At 38.3% G+C, this 22,258-nt stretch overlaps 1 protein-coding gene across 13 annotated transcripts in view; it reads left to right on the top strand.

Moving 5' to 3' along the window:
- The window catches only part of EPB41L2 (erythrocyte membrane protein band 4.1 like 2), a 226,742-nt gene that overhangs the window by 182,732 nt on the left and 21,752 nt on the right, over positions 1–22,258 (top strand). For 7 of the 13 annotated variants that reach the window (XM_090039095.1, XM_090039079.1, XM_090039013.1 and 4 more), the window contains 5 exons: positions 6,083–6,255; positions 10,810–10,979; positions 15,960–15,992; positions 16,194–16,256; positions 19,137–19,283. In XM_090039095.1, coding sequence (XP_089895221.1) covers positions 6,083–6,255; positions 10,810–10,979; positions 15,960–15,992; positions 16,194–16,256; positions 19,137–19,283 — 586 coding nt within the window. The remainder of the gene's footprint in view (positions 1–6,082; positions 6,256–10,809; positions 10,980–15,959; positions 15,993–16,193; positions 16,257–19,136; positions 19,284–22,258) is intronic. The other 6 variants (XM_090039105.1, XM_090039061.1, XM_090039111.1 and 3 more) reach the window with 4 other exon arrangements.

Here is a 22,258-nt window from a genome sequence, read left to right as displayed (position 1 = left end):
GGGACCTCAACAGATCATTGAGTCCAGTTGCCTGCCTGAGGAGGAAAGTGTGCAGGCATCCAGTCAGATGCCTATCCAGCCTTAAAAAAAACCGAAACAGGCTATATACAATGTCAGTGTGTATTAACAAGAGATTGCTTAAGCATGCCAAAATGCTTTCAGTTTTTTCACAACAGCTCCTATAGATGCAAATAATTCAGTATCATGGCTGTGCATGTTTTTATAAACATGTATTTTCTAACAGGATATAAAAATCCACTTAAAAATCTTGCAGAGGAGACTACAGAGAGGGTCAACTATTTAAATCCTTGATCAAGGCAGAAACATTCCCGTTCACACCATCCCAGACAAATGTTGTCTGCCCTGTACTTAAAAGCTTCCAGTGATAGATTCCACAGTCACCCTAATAATTCATTATAGTGCTTAACCACTTTCAATAGCGGAAACATCTTTCCTAAGATTCAACCTAAATCTCTCTTGTTCCAGTTGACTTCCTGTCCTGTCCCTTTGGCTCTAAACAAGCATCTCATTTGAGGCCGTCCTGATTGTTCCAGGTTTTTACTTGGTTCAAAACAGGAGTGACAGTCCTTTACACATGTAGCTGTTCCAAATAGGTGGCCTGAGAGGGCACGCAGCCTGACTTGCTTGTCCCTGGAATCACCTGCAGTTGAGTTAAATGAGCAGCAATTAACTTGCAGACCCCACAGTGATGTTTCAGGAAGAAGTGTTAAGCGTGTTTTATCTGACATATTTCACAGATTGTTGAAGCAATACCTGTGTGCGCGAACATCTGTTGGATTCTGGAACAGAAAGCTTTCTTCCCAGAGAAGTGCAACATCTATTGAACATGACTTGAGTTTAACTAGGTCAGGAACCACTGGTTTGCAGCCTTGTGGGCCTATGGAACAGTTGATCACCACCCTCTTTATAACGACCTTTTTTTATATATCAAGACTAATCAGATTCCCCCTTCAGTGTCTCTAGACTAAATAATCCTAATTCTCCCAAGCTTTCCATGTATGTTATGGTGTCTAGACTGCTAGTAATTTCTGCTGTTCTCCTCTGCACTTTCCAATTTGTCTGCATCTTTATGCCACCCGAAATGAGACAGAGAAGTCTCACCAGCTCTGATAGAGGGGAAAATAATTTTCTGTGATTTGTATATGGCGCTCCTGTTAATGCATCTCAGGATGTTGTTATTTTTTCCCCCAGTAATGTTATGATACCGAGTCCTGTAATATACATGTTTGTGAATCGTATTAAGAGATCCAGTTAGTCATTCCAGGCTTTCAAGAAAGGTTTTACTTTCAAAAGCTAGAAAATTTCTCCTGAACACACGTACACTGGAAATCATGCTATATACATCATCAGTTGTTCACCTCCAGTATAAAAGCCCAGAATCTGCTCCCAAGTAGAACAGCCTGTGTTTTTATACAGGCAGTCTATCGCGATGAGAGAACAATTCTCCTTACCAAATGCTTGCTTTCCTTGCAAATAAAATGTTACATGCTTCATTGTGTTCAGTTTCAGAAGAAGAAAAATGCTCTGGAATACATGTACCTCATGAACACTGCTATTTGTCATCCTATTAGTAAATCCTGAACAGACATTGTCCTCTCTATTTCTTAGACCCTGCTACCTTTTGGCATAAGTGGAAAATGTAAAAACATCCCAGTGAATAAGTATATATTCTTAAAATCCTTTGGCTGAATAGAAATGCAGTTAAATAATTGAACTATTTTTCTTAGATGGCCATTTTGTCATGAGTGGAGTTGTGATTTGTGTGGCCTGTGCTCCATTGTGTTACTCAGTAGAAGAAACCAAATTTTTTTCTCTGCAGGCATGCAAACCCATTGCTAGTTTTTTTTAAAGAAGTTCACAGTAAGCTATTTGCAGTGTTAGGATTTTCAATGAGATATATACTTAGTGATTTATGGTCATATAATTTAGAAAGCTTTTTTGAAAGCATTGTCTAGGCAATCATAGCAAAAGCAGTGTGTCAGATGTTAAACTTGCTGAAACTATAAACTGCAGCATATAAAATTTGGTAGGCTTAATAATGAATATAATATACTTGTCAATCTGCAATATATTATTATCTCAAAACAAATTTTTTGCTAGTTTAATACATTACTATAAACACCATGATAGATATGCATCATAGGTCTCAGCAAGATAGGTATCTTGCTGTTGTAATAATTTGGTTCTTATTAGGTCATTTTTATTTTATTACTGGAGGAAAGGCTGTGATACTTTGATCAGCTTAGGAGAAAAAGGTAATTGAAACTGCAAATAGTTTCACTGACATTTTGTTAAGACTGCTTTTCCATAGAAAAACTGACCTAATGGAATTATTTATATTCCAGTCAGAAGTCATTTTCTCTGGTCAATAGAGGCAATTCAAATGAAAACAGAAGATAACAGCATTCTTTAAAATTTCTGTACTCCTACTGATGTCACCAGGCAGAGAATCTTAGAACATCTCATCCAGATTTAAAAATAATGAAATAAATTAATTCTCTGTTTTCATCCTGTGATGTCAGGTTGTGTGTCACCACTCCAATTTAACCTTGTCACATCTCAAGAAATTGTAATATTCTTCCTAGTTCATGATGCAGGTTGAGCACACTCCACATTACCATAAACTTTGCATATAAGTCAAATGCGCAAATAACTTTCAGATCTAACTAAAACTCTACGAGGCAAGTAAGCCATAACCTACATTTATTTCATTTTAATCATCGCTTATCTGAAGATAAACTTAAGCCTCATATTAACATAAGTTTGGTATTTTAAATGGTTTCTCTTATAGTTTGAAAGGTGACTTCTCAAACTTCATACACACAGTGTTAAATATGAAAACAAGCTTTATAAAAGAAGGCAACAGAGAGCATGGACAAGCCTTCAGGCACTGCATAGCAGCTGCTATGCTCTCCCTGGTCCATGTTCAGGAGCCTGTGACAATTCAAAGGTAGCAAAATCATTTCTAATTTTAACCGTTCCATCCAGGTAAAAAGCTGGCAGAGGGGTGGGGAACAGATTTAGCTTCCTTGTATCACTACAGGCTTGTGCACATGTAGTAGTTAGCTCCCAGCCATCAGTTCTCCTTCCCCATTTAAAAAACAATCCAGCTGAATGTTTATCTGTGCCTAGACAGCTTATGCAAGTCAGACCTATGCAGGATTCTTTAAAGTCACTTTAAAGAAATATTACCAAACTGGATCAGATGCAGTTTAGTCCTTAGCTCTGTCTCCCATCCCTAGTGTTTGAGCACATGATATTTTTACGTATCTTTGGATATGTGGATATCTTTCACAAAACTTTGTTGTGTAATGCCTTATTAAAGATTTTATTTTATTTTATTTTATTTTATTTTATTTTATCTGCAGCTTTCTCAGGACTTCTTGCAATGTTTAACAGTAATTCCATTTTTCTATGTAGTTAAGCCTGTAATATAAATTGCCCTTAATCAGGAAGTAATTAGTTCTCTTGGTTTTTCTTTATTAAGGAGATTAAAAGTTTATCTCAGCAGGGTAGAGGTTAAAAATGGCAATTTAATGCTATAGCCTTGCCAACAGCGGAAAACAAAGAGCAGTAAGACTCTTGGAAAAATATGCTAAGCATCTTTCTCCCCACTCCAAGTAGTATTTTTATCCTATACTAGTGAAATGCCTATCAAGAATGGGGGGGGCGGGATAGAGCGCCACCCCCCACACACACACTCTGCATCCACCTGGCCCGCCTGATATTCGTGATGGGCATTCTTGATGCAGCACGGGTTGAAGCTATGCCCTGCCAGGAGCAACATTCCCCCCGCCCAAGAGTATTATGGAGAGACAGACAGATGGACTAAGCCATATATATTATTGTCAATGAGAATTTATGGAAATCATCTACCTAAGTTTCTGGTGTAAGACTACTCACACAAACAAGTGAAGAAGTTCAAGATGTTTCAGAAATCTACTGCCCAAGCATAGGAAGATATAATGGATAGCCCTTTCTTTAGAAAGCTCAGTTTTCTTAATAGATGCATGACAGTAGGTCCCACTGTAGGTATGTATACATTCAAAACCAGATGTTTGAGTATCATTATCTGTCAGGGCCACACATGACACCATCTCCTGTACAAGGTCTTGTGTTGGAGCATAACAAGTGGCAGTAGGGGGGCTATATTACTCACCCTCCGTTCCCTGTCAGTAACTGGCAACAAGTTGTAGCCTTGAAGTGTTTGACCTACTAGGATCAACCATTTTCTAACTCTCAAAACATTTCAGTTTTTTTGAGAAATCTAGATATTCTTCAGGTCTTTAAAATCTTACTCCCTGAAGCCTCTACTCTTTTCCTGGTTTATGAATAACTAATATTAGGGTTCTTTTTGATGAAAGGAGAAAGATAATCCAAAAATAACTCAGTAAACACTTCAGGCGTTTTCTCAGTGCAGATGCCATCTAGCCTATGGGCACTCTCCATTTTCATATTCTTCCTATCCCAATTTGTTCTCTGATGTGAGACATCAAGATATCTATATGATACAGTAATTTATAATTGAAAAAATTGATCTAAAATGTCTGTGGAGGCTGCTTCTCCATCCCCCCATGCACACAATATACTTGAGTAAAACTTTATTTTGTGTGATTGTGCAATTGTCTCTATATGCACTACTGAAAAAACATAAACCAGGATAAAACTTATTTTTCCAATAAAATTTAAAATGTTATAGTAGATGTTTGATTTTATTATATGACTTTTTTTTATCTATAATTTGTTAAAATATCCTCTGAAAGATTTTATGTGTACGGCCCTCGACAACTTGTTGAAACTCGTTAAGTGGCCCACCAGTCAAAATAATTGCCCGGCCCTAGACTAAGTACTTTTTTAGGGAACAAATTTATGTGAGTTTTCCTTTTTCTGTTCCTTCGGATAATGGTACAGCTCTTAAGAGCTCCCCCTGAAGTCTGCCAGGTTAGGGTTAATATTAGGGTACATTCTTAAGGTTTCTCTTCATCTGGAGAAACCCTTTTGTACCTGTTGATATTTACCCTTGAGCTTCTCTCATCCATCCTGTCAGTGCATACAGAAAGGAGTCAATTAAAGAAAGGTACAGTCGGTTGAATTCTGACCATTCAAGTGCTTTGGTTTTTATTGTTCTCAGCAGCCAATTTTTCCAGCTAGACAGTACAACCAGCGAGCCCCAATTGGCCATCTTGTTTGGACAGGAATGCCAATTTTGTTTGTGTTTTTCTTTGGCCATTTGCAGAGCCCATAGCAGTTAAGTAGTTACCTGCTAACATTTCGGAGATTTTGTGATATCTGTTGCCACTTCTGAAGATTGGATTAGTTGCGATCCTAGATGGAAATGGATATTAACGCATGGCTTTGGTACATAAGGCATCTGTTCCTCTGCACTGTGTAGCATCCCCAAGTTCTACCATTAATGACTGTTTTTGTCTGAAGCTTAATATTTAAGGGTGCAGACACAAGTGCAGCTCCCTGCTGTAACTGAGAACACTTTGCAGGATGTTTTCTGAGTTGCGGTGTTCCCCTGGACCAAACAGAAGTTCACTCTTAGTTCAAGGAGGGGAACCTTAGCAACGGCCTCTCCTCTCTCCCAGCCTGTCTCTGTTTGAGAATGGGAGGCAGGGAGAGGGAGGAGAGGGAACTTATTCTAGGATTAGTGAGTTGGAGCAGGAACTGAAAAAACCCCATACCAAACTCCCTCTGCTCCCTTTCCCCACTTCCATTCTGAAAATAGTGACAGGCTGGCAGGCAGTGCAGACAAGTTGCAGAAGACGCTCCGTTTTAAAACATCTTCACCTGACTCCTCATGCATTAAGGATTCAGATTTTTGCGTGATCAGCCATTTTCTAAGCATTCTGCAGCCATGCACTTGTTTGGTCATGACTATAAACCACTTTCTGTGGCCAGCTTGGGCAAAATTTGTCTCTTCTGTCTGCCCTAATTGTTGAACAGTATTCCCGTCCTAATTATTTTGCATTGCAAGGCAGCAGATAGCTGTGAAGTGCTGTGCTAAAGTATTTCATACCACTGGAAAAATTTACCTTTGTTCTTTTTTTTTTAATAGACTGATATCACCAGAACAGCCTGCGAAGGGAAAGTTCCTGACCTTGGGTTCCAAGTTCCGTTACAGCGGTCGCACGCAAGCACAGACACGGCAAGCTAGCAACCTTATAGATAGACCAGCCCCATATTTTGAGCGTACCTCAAGCAAGCGTATCTCCAGGAGTCTTGATGGGGGTAAGAATTTATGATAAGGGATATTATTTACTGAATATAATGGTTGGATTTCTTCTTGTTGCTTTCTCTCTTCGGTTACTCCATTTAGAAAATTCTGACCTGGATTTGGAGAATGTTATTGTCTAAACCTTATGAAATTCAGTTTCCAAGTTAGGTAGTTTTAGAAAGGTCTAGGCCTCAAGGGTGGTTGTGATGTCCCTGGGTGGCCACGCAGCTCCTACCCCACTCTGGCTCCTTGAGGTACCCTCCCTTTTCTCTTCCCTGCCATGCCTTGATGAAATCTTTATACCGTTTAGGGTGGTTACCCCAGGGTCCTAGAGTGAGCCCCAGTTTGCCTTAGTCTTGCCCCTTTGGGCACTAAATTGCAGCCCTCTTGTCTCTATTTGTGCCTTAGGGCACAAGCCACCTTAGTGTCATTAATTGTGGCCTCCATCCTCCCCTGTAGCTACACCCATGTCTGGCAGATGCTACTTGGTATCACTTATGAGGTGCTCCCTGGCCCCAAAACAACATTGGCCCCTTAGGTCTCAAACCTTTGTTGGGGCTTCAGACTTCTCAGCTTTGGCTCCCTTTCTCAGACCTTGGCTTCTGGGCTTCAGCCCTAGTTTTACGCTTCTCAAGCTGCTTGGGCCCCTGGATCCAGTTTTGCCCATCTTAGACTAGTTTTGCATCCTAGCCCCTTCTAGTCTCCAACCCTTACAGGACTTTATTCTGGGTGCTTCTTAGGTGCCCATTTGGCCTCCATAGCCACAGTCTGATCCTCCAGTCTCTAACTTAATCACAGTGTAAATGCAAGCAACCTTCATTACTTCATGGCACTGCATCACAACAGGCCTTAAGTCTCCCTTATCCACCCTGGGTGGGCTGCTAGCAGGTGGGTGCTGCTCATGGGAAGGCGCTGCCGCCACAGACGGAAGCACCAGGCCCTGCACAGCTCAGGCAGGCAGGCAGGTTCTGGGAGAAAAAAAAAAGATCAGGCTCCTCTCCACTTTTTTTTTTTTTGTGCTTGTTTTTGCTCCAGTTGAACTGCCTCCAGGTCACACAGCCCCTGAGCTACATGGGGCTCAGTGCTTCCCTCCATGGTGGCGGTGCCCCACTGGGACCACCCAGGCTAGTGGGTATGTGGCACCTGGGGGGCACCACCACAGTGGAGAGAAGTACTGGGGCCACCCGCAGCTCAGGGACTGCACAGCCCACCAACAAGCCCCCCTCTGCCAACCGCAGGAGAGGCAGGTCCAGCCCCACATGCACCATTCCCCAAGCACGTTGGCTTCCAGTGTCCTGTGCACCATTGCACTTTGTTAGGTAGCAAACTAAAACACTGTAGATAGGTTTTGCCTTGCTGTTACATTACTGTCATTTAAAGCGGAATACACCAGCAAGAGTGTAAGTAGCAATGCCATTAAAACAGAATACGCCACTGGGGGTTGTAAATACCAATACCATTAAAATGGTGGAAAAGGGCAATTCAGCAGCTTTAAAGGCCAATTTTGTTGCATGTACAAAGGCCCAATTGTTCTAATGTCGCACTTAAACCTGGCCAATGACACCAACATCAAATATGAGGCCTCAAGTTTGGATTAATGTACATGGAACTTTACCCTTTTCCCTCACCTTGTGGCTCTTGCCCTTCTTTTAAAAAAAAAAAATTGCTTGACTTGCAGATGACCTCTTAGGAGCACCTGCATTGTATTTCTCAATACAATGTCCCAATGATGAAGCTATAATATTTAGTTGTATATATACCCAATCCTCCCCCTCACTACTTAGGGGTCATCTATCAAATCTAGAAATCTATCAAATTTTGAAGAATCAGTTACTGCAAAATAAGTGGATAAGTAATGGTATTTTGTTTGGCATGCTACATTTGGAGTTTCTGCTTTTGCCATTTTAAATTTAACAATTTAATAATGGAATTGGGAATATTGGTTCTTTTTGTGTATGACAGAATAAATAGAATTCAGTTGCTACATAAAGACTGTTATAGTGGATTTCTACCAGGGAATATTATTTGTAGAATTGATCTTTGTTGGTCCACTTTTGTAAATTAGAGTCTTAATATAAGCTGAAATTAGATTGAAAAATTATTAGGGGAAGGGAAAAGATTTTCAAAAAGAGAAAATGACAGTGAGACCCTAGATCTCTCTTTCACTTTACTAGCCACTTTGACAACCTCCTTCCATGAATGTAAATCATGTCTCTTCTTGCTTTATATTAAGACAGTAAACATTTCTCAAATAGTTATTTTATAACTAAGGCAAGAAATAGGTGTCACTGAATGAAGGGAAACAGCTGTGTCACCATGTGACATTGGGTGAAACGCGCATCACCCTGGGTCCTGGCTTTGGTTTGGGACAGAGTGCAGTGCGATTTCTAGAGGCAGTTTTGGATGAGTTCAAATACTCTTGATAGTTAAGTGTCTTCCAATATAGTCAGATTATTCATTCCTTTCCACCCCTCCTCCCCTGCATAATTGTGGTTTCCTTTGTAAGTTACTGAACCCAGAGTGCTGAACACCTAACTCAAGGGAAATGGAAAAATTTGGCAGCAAGGGAACCATGTTGCTGCTTCCAAGCTCCCAAATTTACAGATCTGTGAGGAGCTCTGCAGGTGCATAGTGTGTTCCTTCAAGCTAAGTGAAGTGCACAGAGCTGGGGTGGTATGGAACCTGATCCAGGCGATGTGGGACCCAATCCAGGTGCCAACCATGCACGCAGTCCAGCCCACAGATTGATCCCGGGCCACTCATTCAAACCCTTCGGGCCAGAAAGTTGAGCACCATGGTACTGACCATTAAAAAAACATTCATATTCTTACAGCTTCTTGAACTGTTTCAATACAACATGCTAACATTTCTGTTAGCTTGTCCTGGTTTATTAAATGTTGACAGTTGTTTAACTATGTACTTTTATTCCTTTTTTGTTTCCCTCTTGTATCTCTCTTAAAGATGTACTCATTCAAACAGTTCAGACCAGTCTCTAAAATATTGCTGGGTTTTTGGTCTGAGCCAGTTGGTCTTTGAGCTCCCCCTGCTGGTGAATTTTATTATACAGCATTGATAGTAAAACAGATGATGCACAATCTTCAGGGACTTTTAAATAAATATATTCAACATGGGATATTTTTCTTCTTTTAGAAACGGAAAAAGTATAGCGATGTTGTGTTGTATTTTAATGCATGTCTACAGTGCCTGATATTTTTGAGGGACAGGTTCAGAAGCAGAAATACTGAATGCCATAAGAAACCTATTTGCATGGATTCTTTTTATCATGGTGGACATCACGGACACATGAACCCTAGCTGTTTATTGTTCTTGAGACACTGTCATCAGAGTAATCAAATAGTCTTGATTTATAACACTTACCATTAGGCTTCACGTAATTCGATTTTTATATATTTCACTGGCTAAAATTGATGTTTATTTCTAAGATATTTATTGTGATTTTTATCCATTTAAATTTTCAGGATTGCATGACATTAGGGCTGTAGGGGGCAGACAATTTAGTAATGACAGTTTATTGTTACAAGCTTCATAAAATAACATCAAAATATAAAAAGTAAATATCCATACATCAGTAAATCATCCCTACTTTAAATCATTCTATTTATTCATCAGGAAAGAGCTGGGTGGGCAGAGACCAGAAGAGGAGGACAGCAGCACTACCAAAGCTCTGGGAACATTGGGAGAGGTGGCTGCTGCCCTTGGTCTCCTGAGCTTAGCCTGCCAGGCCCAGGCAGGACCCTGCTGCCACCAGTCTGGAGCCTCCAGTACCTTCCTCTCCTTATCCCTCCCTTCCTCCCCCTTGGGTAGGGGGCTTAAGTAGCCTGTTATCTCTTTCCAGTCCAATTCCCTGGACCTGTAAATGAGCAGCTAGTTGCTTAATCGATTAATCATTAGGTCAGAACAGCTAATTATTTAATTGATGACTCATTAGGTCTCCCATTGTTTTCCTCTTTAACCCTGCACCCTCTGACTCTCCTAATCCACTGTCAAGTAACAGGGGTAAGGGTTCCCTGTTACAGTCCCCTTTCTATAAATTTCCATTATTACTGATGGAAATATTTTTCCAGTGGTCTGAGTGTGCCATGAAATTGCTGTTTATTGATGTTTGTCAACAAACATTGAATCCCACCGAGCCTATCATTAGTAAATTTTGAAAAGCCGTGCAAGTATAGTTAGAAACTTTACTTTTAAAATGGATGCTTGATTATCATCTATCTTTCTTTCTGAATATCATATATAAAAAAAAAAAATGATATTCAGAAAAAAGATATACATGTGTAAAATAATACGTGTGTGTGTGTATGTATGTATATGATATACCTGATATCTCTATCTATCACAGGGATCTATCTATCACTGCCATAAGTATGGCAGTTTATACAGATTGATGTTTTATACACTTGATATCTTGCTAGGGCTCTGCGAATTCTTTGTGCTTCTCAATTTTGCACTGGGTATCTCTCAAGAGCTATGCTGTTGTGAAACTACATAGGTAGAAGTTCTCAAAACAAAACTTTTCAACATACCTGAAATTCTGTGTCCTCTATTAGCTCCCGTAGGTATTACAGACCAAAGTCTGCTAAGGGACTTATCTGCTACCGCAGCAGGACCCACTGGTGATGAAGCTGCTGTCCTAGCCAAATTAAAAAATGGGGAAAGTAGAGAGGAGGATGGAAGCCCAATTAAATCCCCACCATTGGAACTGACCCAGGATGGAAAGGTATGACTGACTGTAACATTTAAATTATTCAATAACAGTATGCGTTCTACTGTACTGTAACATTTAAATTATTCAATAACAGTATGCGTTCTACTGTACTTATTTTTAAGAGGTATACAACTCCACTTTGAAAATTATCCCTACATATTTAAATGATTTTGTTCTGTTTAATCAGATATATATGGGGGGTATGCGCACACACACGCACACCCCATATTTTATATAGCCAAAAGGGAACAAATAACATATTGCAAATCTGCATGTATGACATTGAATCTTCTAATTTTTCCCTTTGTTGCTACAAGTTAATTTTAATTACCATAATAATGTGCTACTTAAATCATTCCAGCATACAATTGTAGGAGCTGAACCTTTTCTGGACTAATTCTGCCATAAATTAGATTTTATCTAATTCCTGTGTTGAACAAAATTATTAGAAAGTGGTTTTTAGTGTTACGTACAGCCTATTTAGTTGCATGCATTTTGGTTTGTTCAAGTTGATTTCAAAGTTGTTGCATTAGTATTTGTTACAGAAACATTTGAGCTTTAAAAAAGGAATGTTCATTTAGAATTGACGCATCTTTCCATGAAAAGTCTGGTTTGCACATAGTGGAGAAATTCTTATGCAAGTGCAGATTTACTTATCTTGTTGAAGGAGTTAGTCAAATTCTAATTGCTTTTACAGCAAAACTTGTGCCAACACCTCTTTCCAAAATGTAAGCTTAAACCTTTGAAAGTCAGTGATAAGTGTGCCTTCTTTTTCAGATATCTAGCCTTATTTTGTTGGCTGGCCATCCAAAATCTCTCTTCTCAGCATGTTTTGAAAACATCCTTTTTGCAGCTTAGATAAGTGGTACCCAAATCATTTCACACGGACAGACTTAGTATGTTGTGTCTCAGGTTGCATTCAGGCATGTGGTTTGTGATACCGCAGACCTTTTTGAGGCACCACAAACCACATGCTGCAAATGTTAAAATGTGCCCTGCTCTACAAATTTGCAGCACACGGCCAAAATTTGCTACTGGGGTTTGCTGGAAGTAAAATAAAATAAAAAATCAGAACAAAAAGCAGTGCAACATCTACACAACAAGCCAGGCCATGTGAGGCCAGGCCATGCTCTGGCTGCCGGCCAGGCCTCTGTGCTGCCTGACCTGTGCCCCTGCTGCTCCAGGCCACCAGGTAAGGCTGCTGGGGCCAGCAATCCCGTTGGCCTCAGCCTCCAGCTCTCCCTGGCTAAAAAGCCAAGTGAAGCTGGGAAAAGGCAGTTTGCCCATTTCAGGACAGTTTGCCCCACAAGAAAGAACAGGTGCAGGGGGTATTCACTGCATCAATTTGTGCTGCTGCAAGCACAGGCCCCTGCATATCTGGATGCAGCCTGGTGCAGTTCATGGTTATCCTCTATCTGAGTGAGAGCAAACCTGCAGTCCCATGTTCATATTACTCCAAATGAATAATTTTAGATCAGTAGGCCTTAGCAGAAGCACTCACAGTGTGGCTGTACCAGGTTCAACCAATCTGTGAATTCTGCTAAATACTTTGCCACCAGGACGGGGCAAAAATGGAAAGGAAGGATTTCAAATCAGTCAAGGAAAATACATATGTAAACTAGTTGAGGAAAATACATATGCATTGGTGGTACTATGGGAGAGAGTAGAAAACTAAGAAATATCCTTTACCCACTGGAAAGAACATTTTGGAAAGAATTGCATGTTTTTTGAAGCTCTTCAGTTGAGTTTACTACATGTACCAGCTCTGTAAACAGCAGGGTTTTATTTTCCTCCCAAAACAGATTTATTTCTTTTCTTTTTTGGTTGTTTTTAAATTCCAGAGGGAATGGTAGTAAATCCTAGGATCAAAGTGCCTGCTTGTCCTTCATGTGCTGCTGTGTTCTCTGACCTTTCTCCAAAGCTTTGAATGTCTGTCTGCTCTCTTCTTTTGTAAGTGGCTGTACTATTACAGTTCAAAAGTGCAAAATTCTCCAGAGTCTAAAACTGAACATCTACAATGTCTTCAGTTTCACAGTTCATTAAACTGGACAAGTTGGCTGCTTTTAAGATACATGGGGATTTCCAGTTTTAGTCTGAGATCTGTATTACATTAGTAGTGCTAACACGTATTTTTGAGTAAAAGTTTTCACTAATGACCAGTTTCTTTCCCCTTCTCCCCACTCTTCTTGTACATCTTCTTGTGTTTTTGTTGATGCTGATTGTTGGTTTTCATTCGGCTTCAACAAACACTGTCCTTTACATTTCTCTTCACTTCCTGACAAAGATGTTGCCATCCTAGTCTTCTGAGGTTTGCATCTCCTTGCTCCCACCGAACATTTAGTACTATTTTCCAATCACCTCTCATTCCTTATCATCTTTGTGCTGCTTCTCTCTCCTTTCCAGTCTGTTCCTCTCTTGCTCACATTTTCCCTTTCTCTTGCTCTGACCTTCTGCTACTGGAGCTGAAAGTGAAGTCACTGAGTGCTTATGACAATGACTTGAATGACAAACCAGAGAAAGAGGAGGTGTGTAACTTTGTTGCTTAAATGATGGCATCTGCTTATAGATTTGACATCTGTTTACGGAGATGCCCTCAATCTTGCACATTTCCTAGTACTAACTATAGATACCTCTCACTTTTTTTTTTTTACTAGTGACAGCTTGCCACTGGTACAGTTGAGGGTCTTTTAATATTTAAATGTCTGATTTTTCTGGATGAGTATGTGGTGCAGTGCATCAGATTGGATTATATCCTCTGTGTACCTTGGTTTTTTTGTAATTGAAAGGTTTTGAGAGCTTATGAATGGACATATTAGAAATACTTTGGGATGGGAAGCATCTTACAATTATTTGACAATATTGCCTCAGTTACACTACACACACGTCCATTTCTGCCTTCATCATAGTCCATGAACTTTAAAATAGCATTGTAGGGGCAATTATTGTAGGTTCTGTTAAAATCTGTAGAGTGAAATTTCTAAAATTCTGTCTCTTGTTTTAATTCACCAAATTGTGAACACTATAAATAGCTTTTTGTTGTAATTTCCATTTTCAAATAGGCACTAGAATTGTAAGTTTTCAGCTTTCCATGCATTTGTGCAGTGTTGTGTGTTTTTGTCCAAGGATCTCTCTGGCTTTTTAGTGCTTTTGTTCACATTCAGCAGCAGGTAAGATGAAGACTAGTTTCTTTTATTAGGTTGGATTGCAGGTTACATAACTGACTTGAACCATCACAAGTACGAATATTTTAGAAATGTGCTGAAGTTGCTATGCAAAAGTATCAGTCTCACTAAGTGTATATGTTCTGATGTTTTGTCTGCTTTGGCTGACAAAAAGTGCCTACTCTCCATATGGTTGCTTTGCATGTCATGGCAAATCCACCACACACAGTCAAAGGCAAGTTTACATATGAACTTCAGTGGAAATATGAAGCAAAACAGGATGGCCTTTTAACTAGAAGCTGAGCAATGAAGGAGCCCAGTTCTTTCAATGGCTGTGATGGTAATGATGTAATTATCTCAGTGTTATATGTGTTACGCTTGAGTGTGTGACGCAACACTAGGAAAAACATAAATTCAGTAAAATAAATCTAAGTAATGTCAATACATACCTAAAGAAGTTGTGGAATCTCTATCCTCAGAAGGTTTTAAGAGCAGTTTAGACAAACACTTGTCTGGCATGGCTTAGACAAGTGATTAGACTAGATGACCTCCTGAGGTCCTTCCAGCCCTACTCTCTTAGATGACTAAAGATTTTCTCCTTTTTCTCATAAAATTGCAGCAAGTCCTAAGTAAGTGAAAATGCAAGAAAATATGATACATATATATTATGTACTTTCTCAAAGTATAGAATATGCATATTATAATAATAATTATAATAATAATAATAATACTCTAATAAGCAAAAAGTATAATAAGTAAATCATCTTTCAGAGCTTAAGAGTTTGCACTGTGCTGACTTCCTAGATGCTGCCTTTTGAACTACTGGCTACTGATATTTAGCCTATGGCATATTTTCAGATAATTTATTTCCTTAAAAAAGCATTCAGTATACTTGTAATCAGGATATAATTTTTTTTAAAAGTTCACTCCTGTTCTGAAAAAGCATACTGGTCTTTGAGATCTCACTGTATTTTTTTAAAGCAAAAATCTACAAATAAGCAATTGTATTCTTATATAGGAGTTTGACGGTAATCATTAGCCATTTTACCAAAAACAATACATAATACAAACTCCACTTTGAATTTAGCTTCTGAGTTTCTCTGTAATGTATTTGACGTCAAGAATTGGGTGACATCAGCTTTTTTTCCTTGCACTCTGTCTTAAATTTCTAGAAGCCTGGGAAGAAAACTGTGAAAAACACAGCAGTAAAGAGACGGAGTGCATGTGTGGTACTAATGTTTTCCATTTTGTCTATGGCAAACATTGCTTCATTGATATAAAAACATTGCTTCAGTGTAGAAAAGCTATTTCTGCAGTGGTGGTATAAATGGAAGACCAAAGGGTACCTATACATGAGCTCAGAGGTTATTCCAACATGCTGGAATTCCATACAATGTGCAGCAGACTTGATTAACTGAATCTGTTAGAGCGTGGCAGTTACCACACTCCAGAAGCCTCCTGTGTCTCATGCATCAGTGCTTCCGGACTAAAAATGGCAGCAAGGACACTTGAACTAAAGCTTCTCAAATGCCACTTTGAAATGTGGAGACGCTAATACACGAGACGCGGCAGCACTCTAATTAAAGCTCCGTTTCCCCACAACTTCTCCCAGAGCACGTGTAAAAGTGCCCATAGTGACTTAATTTGGGGTTAAAATTAAGGCCAAAACAATAAAGATAATAGGCAGTAACTAAGGCTGAAAGAATAAAGTCTGTAAATATAGCATGTGATTTGTAACATTTACAAACAAACAAACTCTTTCTGTGTGTTGCTCCAGATTCTCATTAATAAAGTTTTTTTCTTTTGATGATTTGCTATGCACCTAACCTAGGTGGAGCCCAAAGACGAAGAAACACAGCAGAAGGTGGATGACCTTTTTCAGTTAAATCATGTAGCTGCCTGCTATTGTTAGTATTTTGAAGCTTCTTTAGCCTTGTCTGAATAGTGCTTTTTCATCTCATTATTTATTTTTAAATCTTATCAATCTGAGGCCCCTTTTTTGGTTACTTGCTGCTACATATATGTTCATTTTGCTTTCTTTTTTGTGTGTGGTTTAATTTCACAGAACAATTCCTTGAAAGTAGACGGGGAAAATATTTATGTCAGACATAGCAATTTAATGTTGGAGGTTTGTATATAATATAAGGAACACTTTCTCTTCTCATTTGCTGCCAGGCTGCATGGGACGGGTGGTCACGTGCAGGCTGTGATGGACACTATGCATGAAATGCATGGGGAAATATAAGTTGGAAATGCATGTTGTAAAGCTTTATTTCCTATCGTGAAGGAGAAGCTTGTAAGACTATATCTGCTAGATGTTTTCAGAGTGACATCTGGGAATCATAGCCCTGTTTAAATCATGAATTAATTTGCCTGCTGAGTACCCAAATATTGGATTTTTACTTACCAGACAAATGCATAACTTGATGGATTCACCTTCTAGATTGCACTCAATGTTTTCATTTTCTTTTCTCACATGTATACAGTGGACATTTGGGATGACATGCTCTGGAGGGATAAACATAATGATAACCAGCAGGACATCCTGAGTTTCTAATCCTGTCCATGTCACTGACTTGTTGTAGACTTTGTGCAGGTCACTTTAAGATCAGTTTTTTAAAAGGACTTAAATGTGTAAATACTTGTAAAAACCTGGTCCTTGATGCCTGTTTTATTTTTCTTCTTGTTGAAATTTTCCTAAAGAATTAATTCTCCTTGAGGATTAATGTTTATGAAAAGGCTTTGAACTCAAAGCACTATTTAAATACCAAGTGCTGTTATTCATTACTTACACAGAGATGTTTGACTTTAATAAAGCTGTTTCTATAATCTAAGTGGAATATTTTATGCCAGTGTGTATTTAGGTAGAGTCCCTGTAGTTTAAAATGATAAGCAACTGAAAGGGCACTAACAACTTCCAAAAAAAATATTATCATCTTATACCTAACTAGTTTGCCCATCCAAATGGGGCTATAAGAAATTCCCTTTGTCACAAAAGAGCTTATTTCTGATTTAATTATTGTAATTGTACTAATATATTTTGTTGCTTTTTGCAGCTTCTGATGACTTTTCAAAATTTACTTTTGCATAATATACTAAAACACAAACAGTGTAAACTGCATAATCAGGGTTTGAACAAATACAAGAAATGTGCCTAGTCTTAAGCCACTATAATTCTTTTTAGGATCTACTAAAATATTGCCAGTGTTAGTTATATAAATATTACTTAAGATTTGTGGAATGATTGTGATACAATCCATACCTTTCTATTCACCAAAAAACAGATAAAATGTTTGTTTGTTTGTTTGTTTGTTTGTTTGTTCATTTAAAAATAGACAGGTTTAATTAACTTTCTGGATAGATATTTAAAGGTGCGTATTTGTGGGTTTTTTTAATGATTCCTTTATAATTCCATATAAGAGCCTAAGTTTTAAAGCCATATCCTATGAGAGTTGTCCTTCACCAGAGCTATTCATTGGGTTTACAGATAAGCAGAGTGCAAGTCCTTTCAGTATGCAGGGCTACATTTTTAATGTGAGATTTATCAGCACGTTCAGCGAACTCTGAGCTTCATAATGAAGTGCTAAACAGTTGCTTATCTTGTAAAAATCAAACAATGCTTGTGCACGCATACTCAAAGTTATTTTTTGGGGATCTTTGGTGTAGGAACTATAGACTGCGTTGTCACTGTGAGCTCTGGTAACTTTAAATCATATTAAAAGGCAAGGGGCAACATAGTGTTTGGAAGCGTGCATCAGCTGTTTTAATTTAACTGTTATCTGTCTGCTGCTATACTAGTACCATAAACAAACCTAAAGTACTGTCATTTTAACCCTGATTGACAGGCTTAAAGTTGCAGCCATTTGTGTCTAACTTGCTTGTCTACTCCCATATTGGTATGAATTATACCACTATAAGGTATTCCAATTTACTATCCATATAACCATAATATTTGCCTCTGCCTTCTGTTCTTTCTCATGCTGCCCAAGTATTTGGCTGAAGATCTAATTTCATTTTAAAAGGATTAGGGAGGTGAAATTCAGCCCACAAACTAGGTCTAGCTAATTATGAGGTTGCTGCATCATCCCTGACTCCCACATCAGCTTCCCAGCCATATACACCTGAAACTCATCTATGGATGTTTAATTCAAATTACAAAGTGGAGGTGTCAGTCGTCTTTATAAAAATGGAAACTTACCCACCTTTACTGCAACCTTCTCTGGTAACCCATGTGATGGTAGCTCAGAGATTCCTCCCGTCATCCAAAGACATGCACAGACCCCTCTGCATGATTTCTATACTGCAGTCTTGCCCTTCCATGCAGGACAGAGAAACTATTGATTTTTATTTTTTAAATTTATTTTTAGATTCTGATGCTACAAATAATTACATGCATGCACAGCTTTATGCACACGGAATAGCTCTGCTGACTTTAGTGGGACTTACCCCTTACGCAGTCAAGCTATTTGTCCCATGGACCCACTAGCATAGAGTCCACATAAATAATAGTTATTTTTGGCTTAAATTTAATGGCATAAAGAGCCTTATTTACATTTTTATGATAGTCACTGCACTGGGTTCTTCTTGCTTCCATTAACAGTGAGGCTTGGCCATACTTATCATAGAGCAAATGCCCTGGTATGTTTTGCTTAAGTTTCTTTGACTTTCAAGCAAACGCCAGCAGCCCTTGATAACAGTTGTTCCAAAGCTGTGGGGCCTTCCTATTGAGATAAAAATAGCCTTTTGTTTAAAAACAAAAAACCCGAACAGTTGAAAGTGTCATTTTTTTTCCTGTGCACAAAGACATGAAAGAAATAAGATAAGGGTGGCTCTCTAGCATAATAAAATTGAGTCTTTTGTAGTCTAATTTTTAAAAATTTAAAAGTATTCCCCAAAAAGTGGCTCTTTAGACAAAAGGCACTTTTCTTGTTTTGAATTTTTTTTTTGAGGATAAGTTTGCTTTTGTTGTCGTGTTTTGTCCTACTTTTTTTACATTGCACATTGCTAGGACCTGGATAAGACCCAGGACGACTTACTGAAACATCAGGCTAGCATTAGTGAACTCAAGCGCAGTTTCATGGAATCCACACCTGAGCCACGCCCCAATGAATGGGAAAAGCGGCGTATCACACCTCTGTCTCTACAGACACAAGGGGTATGTCACTGTAGACACTTGTAAGCATGCATTTCCCTGCAGCTGCTTAGAGAAAATAGTATATTGCCTTCCTATACTAACAATTCTTTTTGTGCAAATGTAACATTTCTTTGTACTAAATATCTATTAACATTTTGCTGTTTAGTTTTGGCCCAAACATCAAATAAGTTGTATGCAAGTTTCAGGGTGAAAGAATAACTATAAACAATCAACGGAAGTAAATAAGTTGCATGGACTGAGCTTTGTTCTGTTTTGGGACCCAGAGTATACGCTAGATTTTGGTGATTTGAAATGCTTACAAGTTGGTTTTACCATGACAAAAAAGTGTAAGATACCTGTCTTTAATTCTGCCTAGGCAAACTTTAAGTAAACATCTTTCAGGCTTTCATTTTATCTTGCTTCAGTAGTGATAAAAATTAACATCCTCTTTTTTTTTTTTTTTTTTTTAAGGAAGTAGTGTAGTATAGTTCTTTAAATGGACTTACCGTAAGACCACTAAAAAGTTTATAGGTAACTATTTAATAATGTTGTACAAAGAAGAAGGATTTTCATTGTCTTGTAGCTCTTTTTAGACAGCTCTTTGAGCCCAGAGTTTAGAAACAGTTTTTTTCTAGAAATTGCTACGTGTTTCCTAGTTTCTTTGCCTAAGGCTGTTACAGTTCTGAAATACTTTGTGCTTTTACCAAACTTAGGTCTACTTCTGTTTTTGTGAAGATTAAACTGCTGGTTACAAGTACATTGTGCCAGAAAAGTCAATTTGCCATCTGGTCTCACATGATTTTTCCTCTGACAAAAGTGGGCTTGCTGTCCTAATTATTGCTACAAGACTTTTCTTGACATGCAAAGATTGAGGAAACTTTATAATCTCCAGAATATGTTTTTTCTCAATTTTATCAAATAATTTTCTGTATTAGGATTCTGTTTCAACATGGTACTTGGTTATCCCTAACTTTAAATTTGACTACAGTCAAGAGAACTACTCATAAGCTGAAATACCTTGGTAATTCCAGTCCTTACTGGCTAACTTTGGAAAAAACATTTTTACCATAATGTTAATGGGCTTTTTCTTGTTATTTTCTTTTGTGGGGGGAGGGCAGGGACTTACAGCTGCTGCCAGGAAACAGTTTCTCAGGCTTAACCATCACAGTATGATGGCAGGTAAAAATCATAAACTCCCTTACAGGTATTCCAGATATGTTGATGGATCAGAATGTCAGAATTTTATTAACAAACATACCAATTTCATTACAAAATGTACTGTCTAATATACCAACATGGTGTAAGTGTGTGAGGTTTGGTGTTGAATTAATTTGTTGAAAAGGAAGCCAATCCACGTATTTTGTTTCTGCATGTTCTCCCACCTAGTATTCTTGTGCTCCTCTCAAGCCAATTTGTCTACATGTCTATTACGACAGTGTATGTATGTCTTATTATCTGTTAATTTACACTGGTTTTTATAAAAACCAAAAAACAAATAGCAAAAAGGAGACCACATTTTTCCAAGGGGAAATACTGCCTATAAAACAGATGCAATGGGCTGTAGCAACAGGGATTACTGAAGCAAAACCATAGGAAACGGACAAGGTGGCTACCTTGAAACTTCTTCCCTTTCACTTTTGATCTGACCTGAGTTAACTGGGATTCCTTCTTTAAATGGCAGTAATTTATTTAAGACCATCAAAAAAATTGGAGAGGAAGGGAGCTGATGAACTTCATCTGTTGATATTTGCAACAAAGCGTTGCTATCTGCTGTCAAAGTTCTTTGGGTAAATCTAATATCTTTTATTAGACCAAGTCAAATAGTTGGAAAAACACTTGGAAGAAGTTTTCCAACTATTTGAGTTAGTCTAATAAAAGATATCCGATTAACCCAAAGAGTCTTGTCTGCCTATATCCTTAGACTAACATGGTGACAACCTATAACCCTGCAATCTGCTATCAAAACTTGCCTTGAATTTCAGAATCAGTAACATTTTAAGAGACAAATGGAAATTGTGTACATTAATCAGATAGTGCTGAAGAATACTGTAGTGTTTACTAATAACATGATTAAGGGGGCAAAGAAACATGTGTTTCAACCCAGATGCATCAATTGTCATTTTCAGCCCTCTTAAAATGTTTGTATTCGCATCACAGTTATGCAACTACTGCAGCCATCCCTGGATCTGTGTTGCTGGGAAAATGGTTCATTTCTATTGATGCCTAAGTGTGGCTGTTTCATGTCTCTGCCACTTCTCTCCCATCTGTAGGATGGGGAACATTTGAACACCTTTGTAAAATGCTCTAGGATGTATTGTCAAAAAGCACCATATAAAATCTGGGTTGTGGTTTTTATGATGGTTGAATTAAAAAAAATTGCCATGTTGTTGATTAAATGACCTCTGACTTTTTTTTCAGCTAAACATCTCAAATCAAAATACATTGCAAAACAAGCTGTAAACTTTGTTTTGATTATTGGCAGTGCATAAATATTTGGATTTGTTGCCATTGCTGTTAAGTGGGGGGATATTTCTATTTGCTGCTAATAGCAGCATCTGATTTGAAAGGTAATAAATAGCAGTTTTTGGATAGATGAATGAAGCGTTGAAGAGGAAGGGAAGAACCCCTTTTAGTAGTACAGGTGCCTAGTAAGTGCTAAATTTTATTATTGAGATGGCAGTTTAAAATGACATTAATTTATACATGTGCATGTAGCACTCACACACTCTATAGCTGTTTATCCATGGAGAACCCTGTAATTTCTTCTCCCTGCCTGTTCCAATGAACATAAATGCTGATTAATTTTATTCTCTGAGTATGAGACACATTTCCATTGGGTCAACACCTTTTTTTACTGCTATACTTTTAAATGCGCAGCATCTGTGACTTAATATTTCTGATGGAAAACCTGCAATTATAGGGGGTTTTTTTTTACAGTTTTGGATATCCAGCATCATTATAATCACTCCTTTAAGCAAAAAACAAACGAACAAAGG

This window comes from Crocodylus siamensis, chromosome 1, assembly GCF_052110815.1.
Source record: "Crocodylus siamensis isolate JL-2025a chromosome 1, ASM5211081v1, whole genome shotgun sequence".
NCBI classification, from domain to species: Eukaryota; Metazoa; Chordata; order Crocodylia; family Crocodylidae; genus Crocodylus; species Crocodylus siamensis.
This window is presented reverse-complemented; position numbering and strand designations above follow the sequence as displayed.